The 19,161-nt window shown below is 45.6% G+C and overlaps 1 protein-coding gene across 3 annotated transcripts in view; it reads left to right on the forward strand.

Annotated features, from left to right (window-relative positions):
• The window catches only part of GATAD1 (GATA zinc finger domain containing 1), a 47,604-nt gene that overhangs the window by 18,577 nt on the left and 9,866 nt on the right, over window positions 1-19,161 (forward strand). Inside the window, exons 1-3 of one of the 3 annotated variants that reach the window (XM_029588861.1) lie at window positions 10,151-11,232; window positions 15,437-15,666; window positions 16,335-16,460. In XM_029588861.1, coding sequence (XP_029444721.1) covers window positions 15,442-15,666; window positions 16,335-16,460 — 351 coding nt within the window. In that variant the 5' untranslated portion in view covers window positions 10,151-11,232; window positions 15,437-15,441. Of the gene's footprint in view, window positions 1-10,150; window positions 11,233-15,436; window positions 15,667-16,334; window positions 16,461-19,161 lie in introns of those variants that run through there. The other 2 variants (XM_029588860.1, XM_029588862.1) reach the window with 2 other exon arrangements.

Consider the following 19,161-nt stretch of genomic DNA (forward strand, 5'->3'; position numbering starts at 1 on the left):
AGAAAGCTTAAATCCAGAACCTCCAGGGTAGCATTCTCTGAAATGCTCCTTGTTCCATGCGCAGGTCACCAGAGGCAGGCAGAGCTCCAGAGTCTCAATGCGTGGATGAGACGATAGTGCAAGGGAGAGGGATTCAGTTTTGTTAGGAACTGGGGAACCTTTTGGATGGAATAAATGATAACTTTATGGAGCAATTGGTTCAAGAACCAACGAGAGAGGGAGCAATTTTAGATCTAATTCTCAGTGGAGCACAGGATTTAGTGAGAGAGGTAACGGTGGTGGGGCCGCTTGGCAATAGTGATCATAATATGATCAAATTTGAATTAATGACTGGAAGGGGGACAGTAAGCAAATCTACGGCTCTCGTGCTAAACTTTCAAAAGGGAAACTTTGATAAAAAGAGAAAAATAGTTAGAAAAAAGCTGAAAGGAGCAGCTACAAAAGTAAAAAGTGTGCAAGAGGTGTGGTCATTATTAAAAAATACCATCCTAGAAGCACAGTCCAGATGTATTCCACACATTAAGAAAGGTGGAAAGAAGGCAAAAAGGATTACCAGCATGGTTAAAAGGGGAGGAGAAAGAAGCTATTTTAGCCAAAAGATCTTCATTGAAGAATTGGAAGACGGAGCCAACAGAAGAAAATAGGATAATGCATAAACATTGGCAAGTTAAATGTAAAACATTGATAAGACAGGCTAGAGAGAACTTGAAAAGAAGTTGGCTATAGAAGCAAAGACTCACAGTAAAAACTTTTTAAAATATATCCGAAGCAGAAAGCCTGTGAGGGAGTCAGTTGGACCCTTAGATGATCGAGGGGGTAAAGGGGCACTTAGAGAAGATAAGGCCATCATGGAAAGATTAAATGATTTCTTTGCTTCGGTGTTTACTAAAGAGGATGTTGGGGAGATACCCGTTCCGGAGAAGGTTTTCATGGGTAATGATTCAGATTGACTGAACCAAATCACGGTGAACCTAGAAGATGTGGTAGACCTGATTGAGAAACTGAAGAGTAGTAAATCACCTGGACCAGATGGAATACACCCCAGAGTTCTGAAGGAACTAAAAAAATGAAATTTCAGATCTATTTCTAACCTATCATTAAAATCATCCGTTGTACCTGAAGACTGGAGGATAGCTAATGTAACCCCAATATTTAAAAAGGGCTCCAGGGGTGATCCGGGAAACTGCAGACCAGTTAGCCTGACTTCAGTGCCAGGAAAAATAGTGGAAAGTTTTCTAAACATCAAAATCACAGAACATATAGAAAGACATGGTTTAATGAAACAAAGTCAGCATGGCTTTACCCAAGGCAAGTCTTGCCTCACAAATCTGCTTCACTTTTTTGAAGGAGTTAATAAACATGTGGATAAAGGTGAACTGGTAGATGTAGTGTACTTGGATTTTCAGAAGGCGTTTGACAAAGTTCCTCATGAGAGGCTTCTAGGAAAAGTAAAAAGTCATGGTATAGGTGGTGATGTCCTTTTGTGGATTACAAACTGGCTAAAAGACAGGAAACAGAGTAGGATTAAATGGACAATTTTCTCAGTGGAAAGGAGTGGGCAGTGGCGTGCCTTAGGGATCTGTATTGGGACCCTTACTTTTCAATATATTTATAAATTATCTGAAAAGAAATACGAGTGAGATAATCAATTTGCAGATGATACAAAATTGTACAGAGTAATTAAATCACAAGCAGATTGTGATAAATTGCAGGAAGACCTTGCAAGACTGGAAAATTGGGCATCAAAATGGCAGATGAAATTTAATGTGGATAAGTGCAAGGTGATGCATATAGGGAAAAATAACCCATGCTATAGTTACACAATGTTAGGTTCCATTTTAGGTGCTACTATCCAAGAAAGAGACCTAGGTGTCATAGTGGATAACACATTGAAATCGTTGGTTCAGTGTGCTGCAGCAGTCAAAAAAGAAAACAGAATGTTAGGAATTATTAGGAAGGGAATGGTGAATAGAACAGAAAATGTCATAATGCCTCTGTATCACTCCATGGTGAGACTGCACCTTGAATACTGTGTACAATTCTGGTCGCCGCATCTCAAAAAAGATATAATTGCGATGGAGAAGGTACAGAGAAGGGCTACCAAAATGCTAAGGGGAATGGAACAGCTCCCCTGTGAGGAAAGACTAAAGAGGTTAGGACTTTTCAGCTTGGAGAAGAGACGGCTGAGGGGGGGATATGATAGAGGTGTTTAAAATCATGAGAGGTCTAGAACGGGTAGATGTGAATCGGTTATTTACGCTTTCGTAGGGGGCACTCCATGAAGTTAGCACGTGGCACATTTAAAACTAATCGGAGAAAGTTCTTTTTCACTCAACGCACAATTAAACTCTGGAATTTGTTGCCAGAGGATGTGGTTAGTGCAGGAAGTGTAGCTGTGTTTAAAAAAGGATTGGATAAGTTCTTGGAGGAGAAGTCCATTACCTGCTATTAATTAAGTTGACTTAGAAAATAGCCACTGCTATTACTTGCAATGGTAACATGGAATAGACTTAGTTTTTGGGTACTTGCCAGGTTCTTATGGCCTGGATTGGCCACTGTTGGAAACAGGATGCTGGGCTTGATGGACCCTTGGTCTGACCCAGTATGGCATGTTCTTAAGTATTTTCCCATGTATCTTCTTCTCTGGAACTTCTTAGCATGACACCTTGTCCTTTAATTTCCTTTTGTATGGAAAATGTCATGTCACATATTGAAGCCTGTTACATATTTTAATGTTTTGATCATGTCCCTTCTATCCTGTATTTCCTCCAGTGGGTATATTTTGAGTGTTGTAAGTCTCTCTGTGTAGAGTTTACATTAGAGGCCTTCTATCAGTTTAGTAGTCTTTTTCTGAACCACATCCAACCTGTCAATTTTCTGTTTGTCCTATTTCCTCTTTCTCCTTTTTGTTTAAGCTTTGCTTGTTAGTCCTCTTTTCTCCATCTTTCTCTCTTGGTCCCTATTCTCCCATATCATTTCAGTCCTCTATTTCTTGCTCTTCCCAGGCTCTTGTCCATCTCTTCATCACACCCTTTCTTTTTCTAATCTTTCACATATCTTCCACCTTTGACTTTCCCTAGTTCCCCCTGTATTTCTCTCCCCCACTTGCTCCTTCTGCCTACACTTTCCACCTTTGTGTCTTTGCGCACTACTTGCATCTCTTCTCATGTACCAGCCTTCTCCCTGCTTCCATCAATTTCTAGCTACCCAGCTCATATTTCTATCCACCTGCATCTCTCTAGTCCCTATCTACCCTCTCCACATCCATCTCTTCCTTAGCTCCCACTTCCTTTACCTCTGTGTCACCATCACCTAGCTTCTCCCTTCACTTCTCTTACTTTTTCTACTCCTCCCTTACTGGCCAGGGACCAGTAGTGGGGGTGGGAATAGAGAAAGATGGCTCTAGAACCTCAAAGAATAGGCTGTGTACCCATGGTGGGGATAACAACTGGGCATGAAGTAAGCCCCACGCTAGTGAGCAGCACCACAGTGGCAGATGAGCAATAGGTAAACCCCATGACATGGACTGGGAGAAGAAGAGCAGGCACCATGAGCAAAAGAGCCACTCTGAGTCCCTGTGGCTGCCTCTCCTTCTCTGTGCCTTTCTATAAGGCAAACCTACTGCATGCAAAAGAGAAAAAAAAAAACAAACAGTTCTTAGGACCAGGAGCCTGGGCTCTCTTGCTTTGTCCCACTGGTGCTACAGCCTGGGAGGGGAGGGGGGCCAGAAAACCTTCCCCCACAAAAGGGTCTATTTCCATTGTTTACCAGCCCCATAAGATATCTTCATGAGCTGTAGCCTAGATGCCCCTGTTTAAATTCATTACAACAACAATCAAGATCTAGGGGTTGTTTTCTGAAACTAAACCCAGTTTTAATCTTACAACTAAAGATATTTATTTATTTATAACTTTTCTATACCGAAGTTCAAATAACAGTGTTACTTATCACTACGGTTTACATTTCAAACCTTAAAATCGACAGTAACAAAAATTGTCTTACAATGAAACAAGGAGGAAATAAACTTGGAGAACTTAAGCAAAGGGAAAAAATAACAAACTAGTGAATCAGGAATATTGGGGTAGTGGGCCCAATGGGCTAGGGAGGATGGGTGGAGGAGGGGGGGGGGTGAGGGAAGGAGGATTACAGCAGCATTATTGGAAGATGAAATAATGCATTGGAGGCATAAGCGGAGACCGAATATGCTAAGGAAAAAATATACTTAGGAGGAGATGGGGAAAGAGATGGTCCATGGCAATTATTGCGGCGGACGCATAGCTTATGGGAAGGCTTGTCTGAACAGAAACAATCAGATGTAAGGCTAGGATACATCAGCAATTAGCAGCTTCACCACCTGTATTGTGCTCTGAAATATTCTAATGGTTCTGCATCTTTGACCAGTTTTTTTAAGTAGATGTAGTTTGTTGCTGGCTTACCTGGAATCTGGGGAAAGGGGGGATGAGTTTACTTTCTGATATCCTAATACTATAGAGCAAAATGGTTTTGGAGTGGATTTCTATTCTCCCTATGAATTATTTTAGTTCTTGTATTCTCGGACACAAGGATTTTTGGGTAAAATCAATGTCATAGTGCTGCACTGGGTCTTGTTCCCAATTACCTTAGCAGGGAGCTCTAGCCACCACACATTTTAATTTTTGGCCTGGCAGTGTTGCCATGCTCCTTTAGGCTTCTGACTAAACTGGAACTAGCCTCTATTGGGCTACAGTGCCATATGCCTTCACTTGCAACTACACGTGGGTTTTTTCCCCCTCTTATATCCTCCCTCAGGAGCCACAAACTGCAGTTCTCGCTAACATTCTGTTGTACTACTTATTTTTACTACTAGATATTTACAGTGTTATATAGACACAAACAAGAGATAGTTGCTCCTTCAAGGAGCTTACACTTTAGTCAAGACACATACAAAACAAACAGGCTATGGAAAATTTATTTCGTATAGAGAAGTTGTTAAAATGAATAGAACGAACACTAAGAAGCGACAAATTTTAAAAGCAGCCTCCAAAATGTGACATTTTAAGCTGGATAAGGCCAGAGAGAAAGCATGACACACCAGCCCAGCACCTCTATTCCAGGCATATGGAAGAGCTTCCAGCATGTGCCTGGTAAGGTCTTGCAACAGGGTTTGAATCTTGTCAAAACAAGAATGGATCTTACCCAGTTTCTCCTCCATCGCTGACATATGATCACGGTGAATTGCTGACAGCGTCGGCCAGGGCTTCTCCTTACAAATCGATTTTGTAGCATCTGCTGCAAGTAGGAGCACCCAACTGCTGTTGTCCAAAAGGAGGGAGCTTAAATCAGCTCAGAGGAGTGCAGGTGAGTAAGGTCATTGCAGGAAAAGGACCAATTGGAGTGGATGTGGGGAGCGGGTCCCTGGAGTAGCAGAAGAACACATCACGCACTCACCGCATCCCGTGATCCCCTGCTTTTAGCCTTTAAACAGCCCCCACCCTCTCAAACAGGACCAGCTCTGGCTGGGGGCTGATGTGCAGAACGAGCTTCTATGCACTCTCCTACTAGGATCAGTTCCTAAAAGGTTCTTTTACCATGAAAAAATACTGTGCAGCAAGTTTGGATTTATTGCATAATAACTGCAAACATTCTGTATTTTAAAGCCCCAACACTTTCTAGTAAATGAAGTTTATACCTAAGGCAATGAAGGGCAAAGTGACCTGCCCAAGATCACAAATAGCAGTGGCTGGATCTTAACCCTGGCCTTGCCAGTCCACAGCCTGCTGCTTCCACCACCCGACCACTGCTCCATGCCCTCTGTAAGGGTGCTCCGCAGAGGGCCTCTGGTCCCTTTTCAACTTGCCCCAACCATGCTGGATGGGGCATCTGAGAAAGGGCAACCCCCAGCACTTACCTCTTCTCTCCGAGAGACCAATTGTTACTCCATCTGGAACCTTATGTAAGAAGTTCACAACCTCACCCTCTCTGTTGATTATTACCTATGGGGAAAAAGTCACCTTGGCTTCTCTGGGGGCTGTTGGATCCAGCCCAGGAGAATTTGAGACCCAGAACCATCGTACCTAGTAGCCTGGTGAGAGAATGAAAAGGAAAGACAGGTTTAGTGGAACTTTCCCCTATCTGACCTGAGAATCCTTAAACCTTTTTGCTTCCTCTGCTAACTATGGCCTTCATGGCTGAAGGCAATGCTCACTCACTGACTCAGTTTCCTACCCTGGAGAAATTTCTTCCTGTGGCAACCAGACTACCAGCTGGTTAAACATAGGCAAACAGGTAGAAATAGACATATTGAATCACCTTGCTAAAGTAAGGTACATCATATAATCTGATGCTCCTTTTTTTTGTAACAGTGTGGCTTAAAAAAAAAAAAAAAGACTGCCATTCTTTTCAGCAGTGGCAGCTTTTGATTCTACCAGCCCCTTTAGCAGAGGCACAGACAGCCAGTTCTACCAGATGTTCCCTCATTCCTTCCCTAGGTGGGAGAGGTGAGCTCTGGGAGAGATAAGAGATACAGCATATGGCTTGACTGCCTTAATATAAATAACTACTTACTACTATGTCTATATATATTTACATATCTAGATATATACAAATGAATAAATATCTATATATATATATATACACACACACACACTTTTTTTTTCATTTTCTTTTAAACTAGGTACCCTGGCAGGGAGCTGGAGTAAAGCAAGGTACTGGAACCTGAAGTTCAAGCCAGGTTCCCAGATAACTGATTACAGCTGAAGATCTAAGGCAACGACAAGTTGCCTAAATTCATGGCAAGAAAGTGCACCTTCATGCAGCTGCAACCTGGCTATTTGGATTACTGTTTTTGTTTTAAATCAGGGCAGGGGCGGTGCCCCTCACCCCCTTTGCTGTGTTCCTTAGGGAGGGGAGGGGGAAGGGGCCTATTTAAGGCTAGGGAAGGGGGTGGCCAGAGGCCACCCCGCCCCCTTCAAGAAACAGGAGAAACAAAACAAAGGAGGGGAATATCACTCCTCCGGTGCCCTCTAGAGAGGGAGCCGGAGAAAATCAGTAAGAAATCAAGGGAAGGGAAGGGAGCCTTAAAAAAGGAGGCCACAAGATGTTGCTTGTGGCCTAAAAAAAGCACCCTCTTACCTCCATTCATCTATAGTGTGCCATCGCCAGACCTACCAGGAGCAGGCTCAGGTCGCTTCATCCAGCGCTAGTTCCCGTCTTCTTCCGCCGTCAACTTCACCCTCAGTGAAGGGCAGGGAGGACATATCTCTGAGCTGCCTCCAATGCCTTCGGCAATATAGTGCTCCTCGCACCCGCAGGGGGGCCCGCAATATCTGTCAATGGGGCGGGGAAGAGGGTTAGGATTACTGTTCACCTACTCTGAACTCCTAATTGGCTTTGCCTATTGTTACTGTGATCCTTTCATTAAAGGGAGTTTCCCACAGCTGTGATCAATCAAGGGTTTCAGAACCTGCAAATCTACTTTTATTATTATTTTTTTCCCAGCTCTACAATCACAAAAAAATAATTCTATCTTCTATAAGGAAAATTGCAATTATAACTGCATTTTTGCTATGATATGTGGGATCTGAACCAAGGATCTCCAAAAATGTGAATCTCAAGAAACAGGAAATGAACTGCTCTGCACAAACGGGCCGATACAGTAAAGCGTGGCCATGGTTGCGCGGTTTTTAACCCTCTTTGGACACACGTTTTGAGCGCGTAAGATGGATGCGCGATTCAGTATCGGCTAGGGATGTGAATCGTTTTTGAACGATTAAAATTATCAGATAATTTTAAAATCGTCCAAAATTGTTAGAGTGCACGATACAATACAAATGCCCACGATTTATCGTCAGGGGCATTTGTATTGTATCGTTAAATAGGGCACACCAAAAAAGCCCCTAAACCCACCCTGACCCTTTAAATCGACCCATCGCTATTTTTTTTTTACGGAGGCCCGCACCGCAAAAAAAATATTATTAATATTTAATATTATTTAATATTATTAAAGGACCCTCGTTGGATGTGTGTGCCAATCTGACCCTTTAGCATCTGACCCTTTAAATCGACCCCCCCCCCTCCCGACCCGACCCATCGCTAATTATTTTTTTACGGAGGCCCGCACCGCAAAAAAAACCCAAAAAAACCCATCTGACCCTTTAAATCGACCCCCCCAAAACCTTTTAAAGTTACCTGGTGGTCCAGGGGGTCCTCGGGGGGCCTCGGGGAGAGGAGAGATCCAGGGGGGCCTCGGGGAAAGATTTCCCAGGCATCAGCTGTTCTAAAAAAAAAAAAAAAAAATGGTGCCGATGCCCCTTTGCCCTTACCATGTGACAGGGTATCCGTGCCATTGGCCGGCCCCGTCACATGGTAGGAGCACTGGATGTCCGGCGCCATCTTTACTCATCAGCCCATATTATACTATGGGCTGATGGCCGGCGCCATGTTTAAAGATGGCGCCGGCCATATTTACTCATCAGCCCATATTATACTATGGGCTAATGGCGCCGGCCATCCAGTGCTCCTACCATGTGACAGGGGCCGGCCAATGGCACGGATACCCTGTCACATGGTAAGGGCAAAGGGGCATCGGCGCCATTTTTAGAAAAGGTGATGCCTGGGAAATCTTTCCCCGAGGCCCCCCTGGATCTCTCCTCTCCCCGAGGCCCCCCTGGATGTCTCCCGAGGCCCCCCTGGACCACCAGGTAACTTTAAAAGGTTTTGGGGGGGTCGATTTAAAGGGTCGGATGGGGTTTGTTTGTTTTTTGCGGCACGGGCCTCAGTAAAAAAATAATTAGCGATGGGTCGGGTCGGGGGGGGGGGGGTGTCGATTTAAGGGGTCGGATGGTTTTCTTTGTTTTTTTTGCGGCGCGGGCCTCGGTAAAAAAATAATTAGCGATGGGTCAGGTCGGGAGGTCGATTTAAAGGGTCGGATGTGTTTTGTTTTTTTTTGCGGTGCGGGCCTCCTAAAAAAATGTGAATTGGAATCGGAAACGATTCCAATTCACATATCTTAACAATCAGATTCGAGCCCCCCCGCAGCCGAATCTGATGGTTAAGACGATCTGGCACACGATTCACATCTCTAGTATCGGCTTTTACGCGTCCTTAGCGCTTGCCGAAAAAGATGCGTATCCATTTCTGCCCGCTGCATGTATATGATATGTTAATGATCAGATTAGCTATTCCCCCCCCCCCCAATACAGTAACGTGCGCACAAATTATTTCATTTTTAACCAGCTTATTTACCGCGTCTTTAACCTCTATATTTACCGCCTACCCTGACCCTGGCGTTAGTGTGGTGTTCAGTCAGCTTCGGACTGGACAGTGTCATGGACAACATGTATATATTGGCTCTAGCGATCTTTTTCATTCGGTTGAGAAGCAGAATAAGAAATTGCTCGGCAAGTGAATTCTACAAGACAGATTGGAGAGGCCAACAGGGAAAGAGGCAGGAACGTCCATGAACAGAAGCCCCGACCTTGGACGTCCATCCGGGCACACAAGGCAGCGGCCATGGATGTTGGAAGGCAGCGGGGCCTCCGATCATGGACGCCCAGAAAGAGGGGGGAATGTCCATGAACGTTGGAAGGCAGCGTTCCCGTCTGTTTCTGGGCATCCATGCTCAGAGACCCCGACCTTCACAGACACCAGGTCGTCCTTGCACGTCCATGCTCGGAGGCCTCGACCTTGGACGTCCACCTGGGCGCTCAAGGCAGCGGCCATGGACGTTAAAAGGCAGGGTTCCCGTCTCTCTCTGGGCGTCCATGCTCGGAGGCCCCGACCTTGGATGTCTGGCCGGGCGCTCAAGGCAGCAGCCATGGACATTGGAAGGCAGCGGGGCCTCCCCTCTGATCATGGATGCCCGGAAAGAAGCGGGAACGTCCATGAATGGAAGCCCCGACCTTGGACGTCCGGCCAGGTGCTCAAGGCAGCTGGGCCTCTGATCATGGGCATCAATGCTTGGAGGCCCCGACCTTCACAGATGCCCGCCCGTCCTTAAGCACCCGGACGTGGAAGGTTGGGGGTGGCCTCCGATCAAGGACGCCCGGATGCTCAGGGCAGTAGCCCCGGTGTCCATGCGGGGTCTGTAGAAAAGAACCATCCACTTACCTGCTGGAATGACATTTGAAATGACAGGTATGGTGCCAGCGCACCCTGGATACTATATAGGTGCTGTATACCGCTCTATACAGTAAAATGGATTGCGAGTGCCTGCCTCTTCATAGGTGCGCTTTTGACGCTCCTTTGCCGCCACTTGGATTTGCGTCTAATTTGAATACTGAATCGAGCTGCTTGCGAACTAAAATGTGCGCGCGTCAAACTCACGGGCACCCGGCTCTCCTGCACTTTTTATTACGCATTGGTACTCTAGGTAATATTGCTTGTGGGGATGGGGTGGAGGAGGAAGGCAGTGCCTCCTTGGAAAGACATGACTGGCCAGCTGAGTCAGCACCCACCTAGTGGCTAAGGAACACTTGTTCCACTATAATGATGGCATGCAGCACTGGTGGCCAGCCCCCTGATGAGGTGCATTAGTGACCCCTGGGAAGCTGCTTGCCTCTGCCAACAGTCCTGCTTCTCCCGACGGTTTGTGCTACCCACCCCTGCCCCCTAATACACCAGATAAGAAATGGGGAGCAGCTGCGTGCCAGGGGGGCCCCCTTCATTGCCCCAAGACACTGAAAGAGAAATTGTTGCCTGTGTGCAGCCTGTCAATTCATTATTGCCCTTTAATGCATACACAGATATAGCGTTTAGGAAGTTCCCTAGCAGGAGCTACAATTTATGCAAATTAGGGACACCATCTTTCTTCTTCCTGCCCCCCCCCCCGTGTCCCATCCTGGTCTGTGGAAATGGCAATCCTAACAGTGCAGTGTGTCTTGCCACGCTATGGCCAGAGTATGGGTTTGGGGCGTGTCCACCCGTAAAAGAAGTGGGAGCTTTGGGCGCACGGAAACGACGTACAGTCGCCAAAGACTAGTTTTATGTTCCGCTGCAAGACCGGTCCGATCTGAAGCTATCGTATGCGATTAAGGCGACTAGAGCCGCTGCGCAGGGGATGCTATGCGCGTCGCTACGTTATGACGTCACCGCGTATTTCTGTGCCTCGGAGGAGAAGCACAACGCATAAATGGACTAGGTTGAAGCCGTTCTTCCGGTGTCAGGCTTGGCGGGGAGGCGTCATGACGTTGGGGGAGGTAGCGTAAGGGCTGGACCCGGGGACGTCCGGATACGGTGAGATGTTTCAAGTGTAATGTAAGCTGTTTGCGTTGTAACTAGCATGCAGCGGGAAGCTAATGGATGTATGCGGGATGAATGCATCTGTTTGTCTAGAGAATAGGCTAGGCTTGATATAGTAAAGGTTTTCTTTCTCCCATTTTCTGTATATTTGGCCGTCTATGTTTGTGCTTTTTCCATATGTTGTATTTCTTTTCAGTTGCGCTCATAGCTTTGGCTGCTCTTGGCTTTGTGAATAACCTTCCAGCCCCGTTTCTCGGGTCTCGCTTAATTCGGCCAGATCCACATTATTTTTTAAGCCTTCATTTATTTTCATAAGTTGTTTATTCACAGGGCTTTGTTTCTCTTTCTTAAGTATTTTTGCAGAAAAACATCGAATCTGTAGTCCCTATGCAATAGAATTAGGGGCTCCATAATATTATTAAAGGACCCTCGTTGGATGTGTGTGCCAATGTTTGACATTCTTTTCAGTCTGTATTAGAAGACTCAAACTATTCTGTAAGAGGTCTGGTCAGCCTTTTTCAGTAAATGTGTCATCTCCTGGTCCGTTTCAACATATGATTGACCACTGACTGATGAGAACCCTTAACCCAGCCAGAAATCAGACATTGTTCACCTCCATGTTTCCCAAAACAAAGCAGAGCCATATTATTTTCTAACACTGGATCTGATCCAGGAAATGCCTCTGAGGTACTTCACCCATAGAATAGTAACCACTGTGCTCCAAGTAACTTTAAATATTGTCACCACTAGAAAGTACTGCTGCTTTGTACTAGCACTAACACCCCCTGCTGTCAGTTTCCAAGGCCAGAAATGTATTGTTAGAAACACGATGGCATAAAAAGACTAATGTCTATCCAGTCTGCCCAGCCAGCCAATTCATTTAGCATTATTATTCCTATCATTTCCTTAGAAATTCCCTATATTTATCCCATTCTTTCTTGAATTTAGATACTGTTTTTGTCTCCACCACCTCCACTGGGAGGATGTTCCATGCATCCAGTTTCCTCTCTAAAGAAATATTTCCTAAGATTACTCCTATGTCTACCCCCTTTCAACCTCATTACATGATCCCTTGTTCTCGAGCCTCCTTTCTTTTGAAAAAGTCTCACCTGTGCTTGGAAAACTCTGAGCTATTTGAACTCTCTCATTTCTCCCCATCTCACCTTTCTTCCAGGGTGTACATGTCATTTCAAATGACATTTGAAATGACAGGTACCAGTGCACCCAGGATACTGTATAGGTGCTGTATAGCGCCTATACAGTAAAATGGATTGCGCTTCATGGACGCGCGTTGGACGCGGCTTGTATTTGCATGCCATTTAAATACAGTATCAAGCAGTATGTGATCCAGACTGTGCGTGCGGCAAACACGGGTGCGCCCGGCACTAACGCACCTCTTTCTACCGCACCTTACTGTATCGGCCTGACTATTAGTTAACACTAAAGAAATGGATATTCCCTGAATCAACAATCTATGGCAGTGATTCTCAGCTCTTTCACACTCACTGGCTCTCTCCCCCTCACGTGTGCACAGGCTCACATTCAATGGCTCTCTGCCCCTCACACACAGGCTCTCTTTCACACTCATTAGCTCTTTCCCACTCACACACACAGGCTCTCTCACACTTACTGTTTCTCGCACATACACAGGCTCTAGGCCTTTGTTTCAACAGCCAAAGATGTTGAAGGTCTAGTTAGGCCTCTTGAGGTTGCACTGCAGACAGGTGGGGAAATGCCCATGCCTCCCAGGGCCTCTTTATACTGTGCCACAGGCAGGAGGGAGGAGAACATGATGGCCTTGCCTAACTTCTTTCTATTGCGCCTTGGGCGGGAGGAAATATATATAAACGGTCCCCACGGGCATCTTTCTACTTGACCGTGGGTGGGAAGGCGAAAATGCCAACAGCCCCTTCAGGCCTCTTTCTGTTGCACAGAGCGGGCTGCTTCCTCCCTCCCAGCTGCTGGTGTCTGAATGAGAATCGCGGGCTGCTTTCCTCCTCCTCGGCTATCGGCACTAATGCAGTCATTCAGACGCCAGCAGCCGGGAGGGAGGAAGCAGCCCGCGCTGCAAGGCCGCGATCCGGATATTTCAGCCCTCCGGCTGGCTTCCGTACACTGCCTTTGAATTCTGTACTGTCTGGAGAAAATCTGGACGGTTGGCAACCCTAGCGACAGCGCGCATACCCGCCCCCCTCTGGCACGTGTGCCATAGGTTCGCCACCACTGTCCTAGCCCTATCTTTGTGTCCTGAAGAAGGTGATTTGGGGTTTCATCATGCAGTTCTAAAGATCAGCTGGGAATGTGGGAGAATTGTGCTTACCCGAGAGCTTAGTGGATACGTATTCTGGACTGGGGCCAGGCTCTAGATCAGATTCTTCCATTCTACCTGATACTTTAATTCTCTCTGAATAATACAATAAACATTTTATAAAAGTATCTGCCATGTAGCGACGACATGATAGACTAAGTGGCACTTGAATGAAAAATGGAGAACGCTCCATTACCCATTTGCTCTTTCCTCTTCCCCGTCCTGAATGCAGTCTTTCTTTCACTTCCTCAGTGCTGAGCTCAGAATAGCTCAAGAGTACTTTAAATACAAAATTTCAAACCAAAAATAGAACTCCTAATGATATTCTGTGTTTTATCCAGCACTTGAATTCAGTAAATGTATGCTAGTATCAGTCAGTATAAATGTTTTAAGTATTGTGGGCAATGAAATGTTATCTTGTTCCCCCACAGCTTTTGGGCAGTGAGATACATAATCAACTTTAGCCTTTCCTCCTAGTGAACTATGACCAGTGGTATTTTGAATGTCAATTCGCTGGTGTCCCCTGTTAAATTGTTTTAAATTTTTTGGTGTGTTTTTGTTTTGTTTTTTTAAAAAATAAGTCTCATTGAGTGAAGCAGAGCTGCTGAGAATCCCTTGATAAGGGGAATTGATAGCATATCACTGGCTACGGCCCCCTACTCCCCCAGCCCTACATCCCGCTTACTAGTAGTGATCACTTTTCAGCCTGTTCTTGGCTGGGGATCAAGCCTGGGGTGTAGGCTGTGGGCTGAGGAGGGTCCTTTGGCCTTTTGGCTGAGATTGCATGCCTTTACTATGTGAGCAGTGGTTCAGTGTATGGTTCCAGTCAAAAAAGCAAACAGATTGCTAGGAATTATTAGGAAAAGAATGGAGAGTAAAACAGCAAATATCATAATGTCTCTGAATCACTCCATGGTGAGGCCGCACCTGGAGTACTATGTGCAGTTCTGGTTGCTGCATCTCAAAAAGATATGGTTGCATTGGAAAAGATACAGAGAAGGGCGACCAAAATGAATAAAGGGGATGGAATGGCTCCCCTATGAGGAAAGGCTTAAGAGGATGGGTCTGTTCAATTTGGAGAAGAAATAGCTGAGGGGGAACATGATAGAGGTCTATAAAATCATGAGTGGAATAGAATGGGTAAATGTAAATAAATTATTTACTCGTTTTCAAAAAATACAAAGACTAGGGGGCACTCCATGAAGGTAGCAAATAGCACATTCAAAACAAATTGGAGAAGATTCTTTTTCACTCAACACAGAGTTAAGCTCTGGAATTAATTACCGGAGAATGTGGTTAAGGCAGTTAGTATAGCTGGGTTTAAAAAAGGTTTGGATAAGTTCCTGGAGGCGAAGTGAATAAACTGTTATTAACCAAGTAGACTTAAGAAATAGCCACTACTTATCGCTGCGCGATGGCAGCATGGGATCTTCTTAGTTTTTGGGTACTTGCCAGGAACCTGTGACCTGGATTTGCCACTGTTGGAAACAGGATACTGGGCTTGATGGATCCTCTGTTTGACATAATTTGGCAAGTTCTTATGGGGTGGAGGTTACGTCTTGCCACCAGTCCTTACTGGGACAGTGGTAGTGAAACATCCTATGCCACTGTTGCCCAATGTGTAATGTAGAGAAAATGATAGAAGTAGCTGTAGCCCAAGGATGTCCCTTTTTATGTGAGCACAAGGCATGGTACATTTCAGACTTACATGCAGACCCGTATCTGGTTGTGTTTTCATTTCAGTAACAAAAATTATCAGTTGGCGCACTGGAAGATAGCCTGATTTACAGTCCATATTGATAGTGTTTCTCTGTTCCTGTGTTCTGGATTTGCTGTGGCTTCAGAGCGGTACTGGACACCTGCCCAGCCATTCACAGATGCTTCATTGTTTGTTTGGGATCTTCTGTATAGGAGTGATGCCTCTGGGTCTAAAGCCGACATGCACCATGTGCAAAACCAACTCTTCCTCCATGTGGAAGAAAGGCAACCAGGGCGAGATCCTCTGCAACAACTGCACCGGCAAAGGCAGCAGCGGGAGTGGCTCTTACAGCAGTGGCAACGCTGGGGGCGGCTCTGGTGGAGCTGGCTTTGCGGGCGCCGCCTCCTCTTCCTCTCAGCAGAGCAACGGTGGAGGCAAGCAGGTGAGTTGCTGGGAGTTGTGCTGCACCAGGCCGGCCTTCCCAGCCGTATGGTTTTATTACCCTCCTCCCTCCCGCCAGTCACGAGCACCCACTTAGTGGAAAGGAATATGTCACCTGAGTGTCCGTTTTATCCAGATCTGTGGGTTGGGTTTTTTTTTTTTGGAACCAGGAAATGGTTTAGCCGTACACCGTCCCAGCTATTCTTGGTTCCGTTAGTAAGGTTTGCTGTCCTCCACCTTGTGGCAGCTTTTCATTTTTGTCGTCTGTGACAAGCAGTACTGCTTCCAGTATCCCAGCTTGCCTGGCGTACCTCCTGCTTGCACTGCTCACCATGGAACCTAAGTCATGGGCCAGGACTGACTTGATCCTGAAGTAAAGTGAAATCCCTTGCAATACTGCTGTCACCATGGCAGAAACCAGCACGGGTTTACGTAAAAGAGCTTCTCCCCTCACTCGCTGCCATCAGCAAATCTCTGTCTAGTTGGAGAGGTTGCGGCTATGTGCCAAAATGTTCTCTCATCCTCCTCCTTTGTAACTCTTGATTCGCTGTCGTCTCCCGCTTGTCTGGTTTATGTCTTTATGGGCCCCTTCTTTCAGGAAGTTTTTATTATGTCAATTAAAGTGTTTATGAAATATGGACCCACCCTGTGCTTCTGTTTGCTCTGCAGTCCAAGCAGGAGATGCACCGGCGCTCGGCACGCCTTCGCAACACCAAGTACAAGTCTGCTCCTGCCGCCGAGAAGAAAGTCTCCACCAAAGGCAAAGGAAGAAGACACATATTCAAGCTGAAAAATGTACGTTTTCAAGTTTAATTCTTGGCCCTGAGATCTCTCCTAATGTCGGGGTCTTTTCAGAGCAACGAATCCTTGGTCAGTAGTGCCCTTTACATTTGCCCTGGCTCTGTAGAGCTCTGTCTTGTATCTGCTGCTGAGGTCAGGTATATGTGGGAAGGTCAGACATTAGCTAGAGCGCTCCAGGATTGGGGAAATCTGCCCTTTAGGGAGCCATTCTTTGCCTGGTAGGATCCTGCTGCTGATCAGCAAAACATCAAGGTGATTTTATGCTTTGTATTTTTTTTTTTTTACCTTTCTATGAATAGACTGTTTGTTAGAATTGCACACATTTAATTTAACAAGTTATTAATCACTATTCCAGTTTAAAAAGAGAACTTCCCCTTTTGAGGTTAAACGAGGGACTAGGCAGGGCTGCCCCCTATCACCTCTTCTATTTGCCCTATCGCTTGAACCGCTGGCGGCTAGAGTGAGGAACCATGTTCAGATACAGGGGAATTCGTATAGGAGCGACTGACTACAAGATGTCGCTCTTTGCGGATGACTTGTTGTTTACTATATCAGACCCGGGGAAATCTTTACAGACCCTTTTGGAAGAACTCACTCAATTTGGGCGATTATCAGGTTTTAAAATCAATACCTACAAGTCTGAAATATTGAACGTTTCTCTGTCAGCAGAGGGGGGTTCTCTGCCATTCCGTTTGGCTAAAAATTATGTAAAATATCTAGGAGTCAAAATTGGAACTAATCTTGACCACCTGTACCAGTTAAACTATGATCCCTTAATCAACCAAATACAACAAGATATGGATAGGTGGGATAGATCAGATATTTCGTGGTTTGGCAGGATCGCGGTGATCAAAATGAATGTATTACCACTTGTTTCAAACATTGCCTGTCGAGGACCCGGAGGGAGCAATGCGTATATGGCAGAGAAAGATTTTTCGTTTTATATGGAAGAGGAAACCTCCCAGGGTCTCCCGTCAAATACTCTACAGGGACAAGGTAAGGGGAGGACTCAATATTCCCAATTTACTTTGGCACGGGCAGAAGGATGTGAAACCCTGGATCGCTATTGCACAGGCGGTAGCGGGCATATTTGGGATTAATCCTTGTTCTGGTTATGTTCTTGCACTTTTAAGACGTATACGCTGGTGGTTGTGTATACAATGATGACTATGCATATCTGTACATTTCTGATATCAGTATGTACATTGTTGGTTATACTGGAAAATAAACAATTACCACAACAACAAAAAGAGAACTTCCATAGTGATGTGCATAGTTAAACAAAAATATACAATAAATACTCTTAAAAATTTGATCTTAATTGGGTTTAAACCTCTCCCACACACACTTGATACCAGCCTATAACAAAAAAAAAAAAGCCCCAAAACAAAGTTTAATTTTGAGGTGATCAGTTTTACGAGCTCGATTCCCTTCCTTAAATGTCTCTGCTCACAAAGCTCTCCCTTCATCTTAAGAGGCAGAATGGAGGCTGGCTTGATGGACCAGCGACAGCTCGGGAGGAATCCTGGCTCCCTGACTCCTGCTCCTTGGGGGACCCTGCAGCGGCGGCAGCATTTACAACCTCTGGGGGGGGGGGAGAGTCCCAGACATCACTCAAGCATAACACCGTGTGACCCTCCTCCTGGCCGCCCCTTGGCAAGGGGGTTACTTTCAGAGGCTACAGAGCACTAACCCATTTGGAGCAGCCCCTGGAAGACCAGGCACGGCTTCGTATTGTGGGGCTCAAGGGCTCACCAGACAAAACCAGTCCACACCAGCGTGTGTGCTAAAACAGAAAGTTTACTGAAAAAAAAAAATCCAGTAGTCAAGCAGAGAGAATCACACCACAGTCCAAAGATATTAGATCCAAAAATAGAATCCGGTTTCTTCTAGAATATCAGCAGATCATTTATACAGACACTAGTCTTATGCTGCTTAAATTTAGTTCCATATTAGGATCCCAGGAAATCCCTTTAAAGCTTTTATATGTTCTGCCCTACACAAGAAAATCTGCAGAATTCCCTTGTTCCACGCTGAAATACTCCCACTTGGCTGGATTGCCCAGGACATATCCTTCCACTGCTTTCTGGTGGTAAGATCTTCTTGAGTTGATACTTGCCACATGCGGAAGAGAACCCTTCTCTTCCACAGATCTCAGAACGCCAAGATAAGATACTACTGCTTGCTGCCCTCCCTGGCTCCCAGCAAAAGATACACAAAGCAACCCAGAGCCCTTCTGGCTCCAGGCTATGACGACTCCCAGTTCCTCATGGAAGCACTATATATATACGCCCAGATTGCTCATCCCCTTTGAGGAAAGAACCCTCTTAGCGCTCACTATACCTCTAACAGCCTCTGAACATTCCTAATGATAAAACATAGTGCACTCCAGTGAGCCCAGACCAGGGGGTGTCATCTGATGCCATCATCAGTCGGTCATTGAATTGAGTTTTGTTTCACCCAAATGAAAGTGCAAGGTGAGAATACAACCATATAAAACAGTGACATAGAAAAAAGTTGACTGATAATAAGCATTTCCTTGTAGCAGATGCTGGAAGGATCTGCTGTCCGTGCTGCTCAGCTGGTCACTGGTGGGAGAAAACACAAGGTGGCTGCAAACAAAGGCTCATGCCAGCAGAAGCTCAGCAGAAGTTTGGCTCTGTGTGATCAGAAAGCCCGGCAGAGAAGAAGGGAA

This window comes from Rhinatrema bivittatum, chromosome 2 (genome assembly GCF_901001135.1).
Source record: "Rhinatrema bivittatum chromosome 2, aRhiBiv1.1, whole genome shotgun sequence".
Taxonomy (NCBI): Eukaryota; Metazoa; Chordata; class Amphibia; order Gymnophiona; family Rhinatrematidae; genus Rhinatrema; species Rhinatrema bivittatum.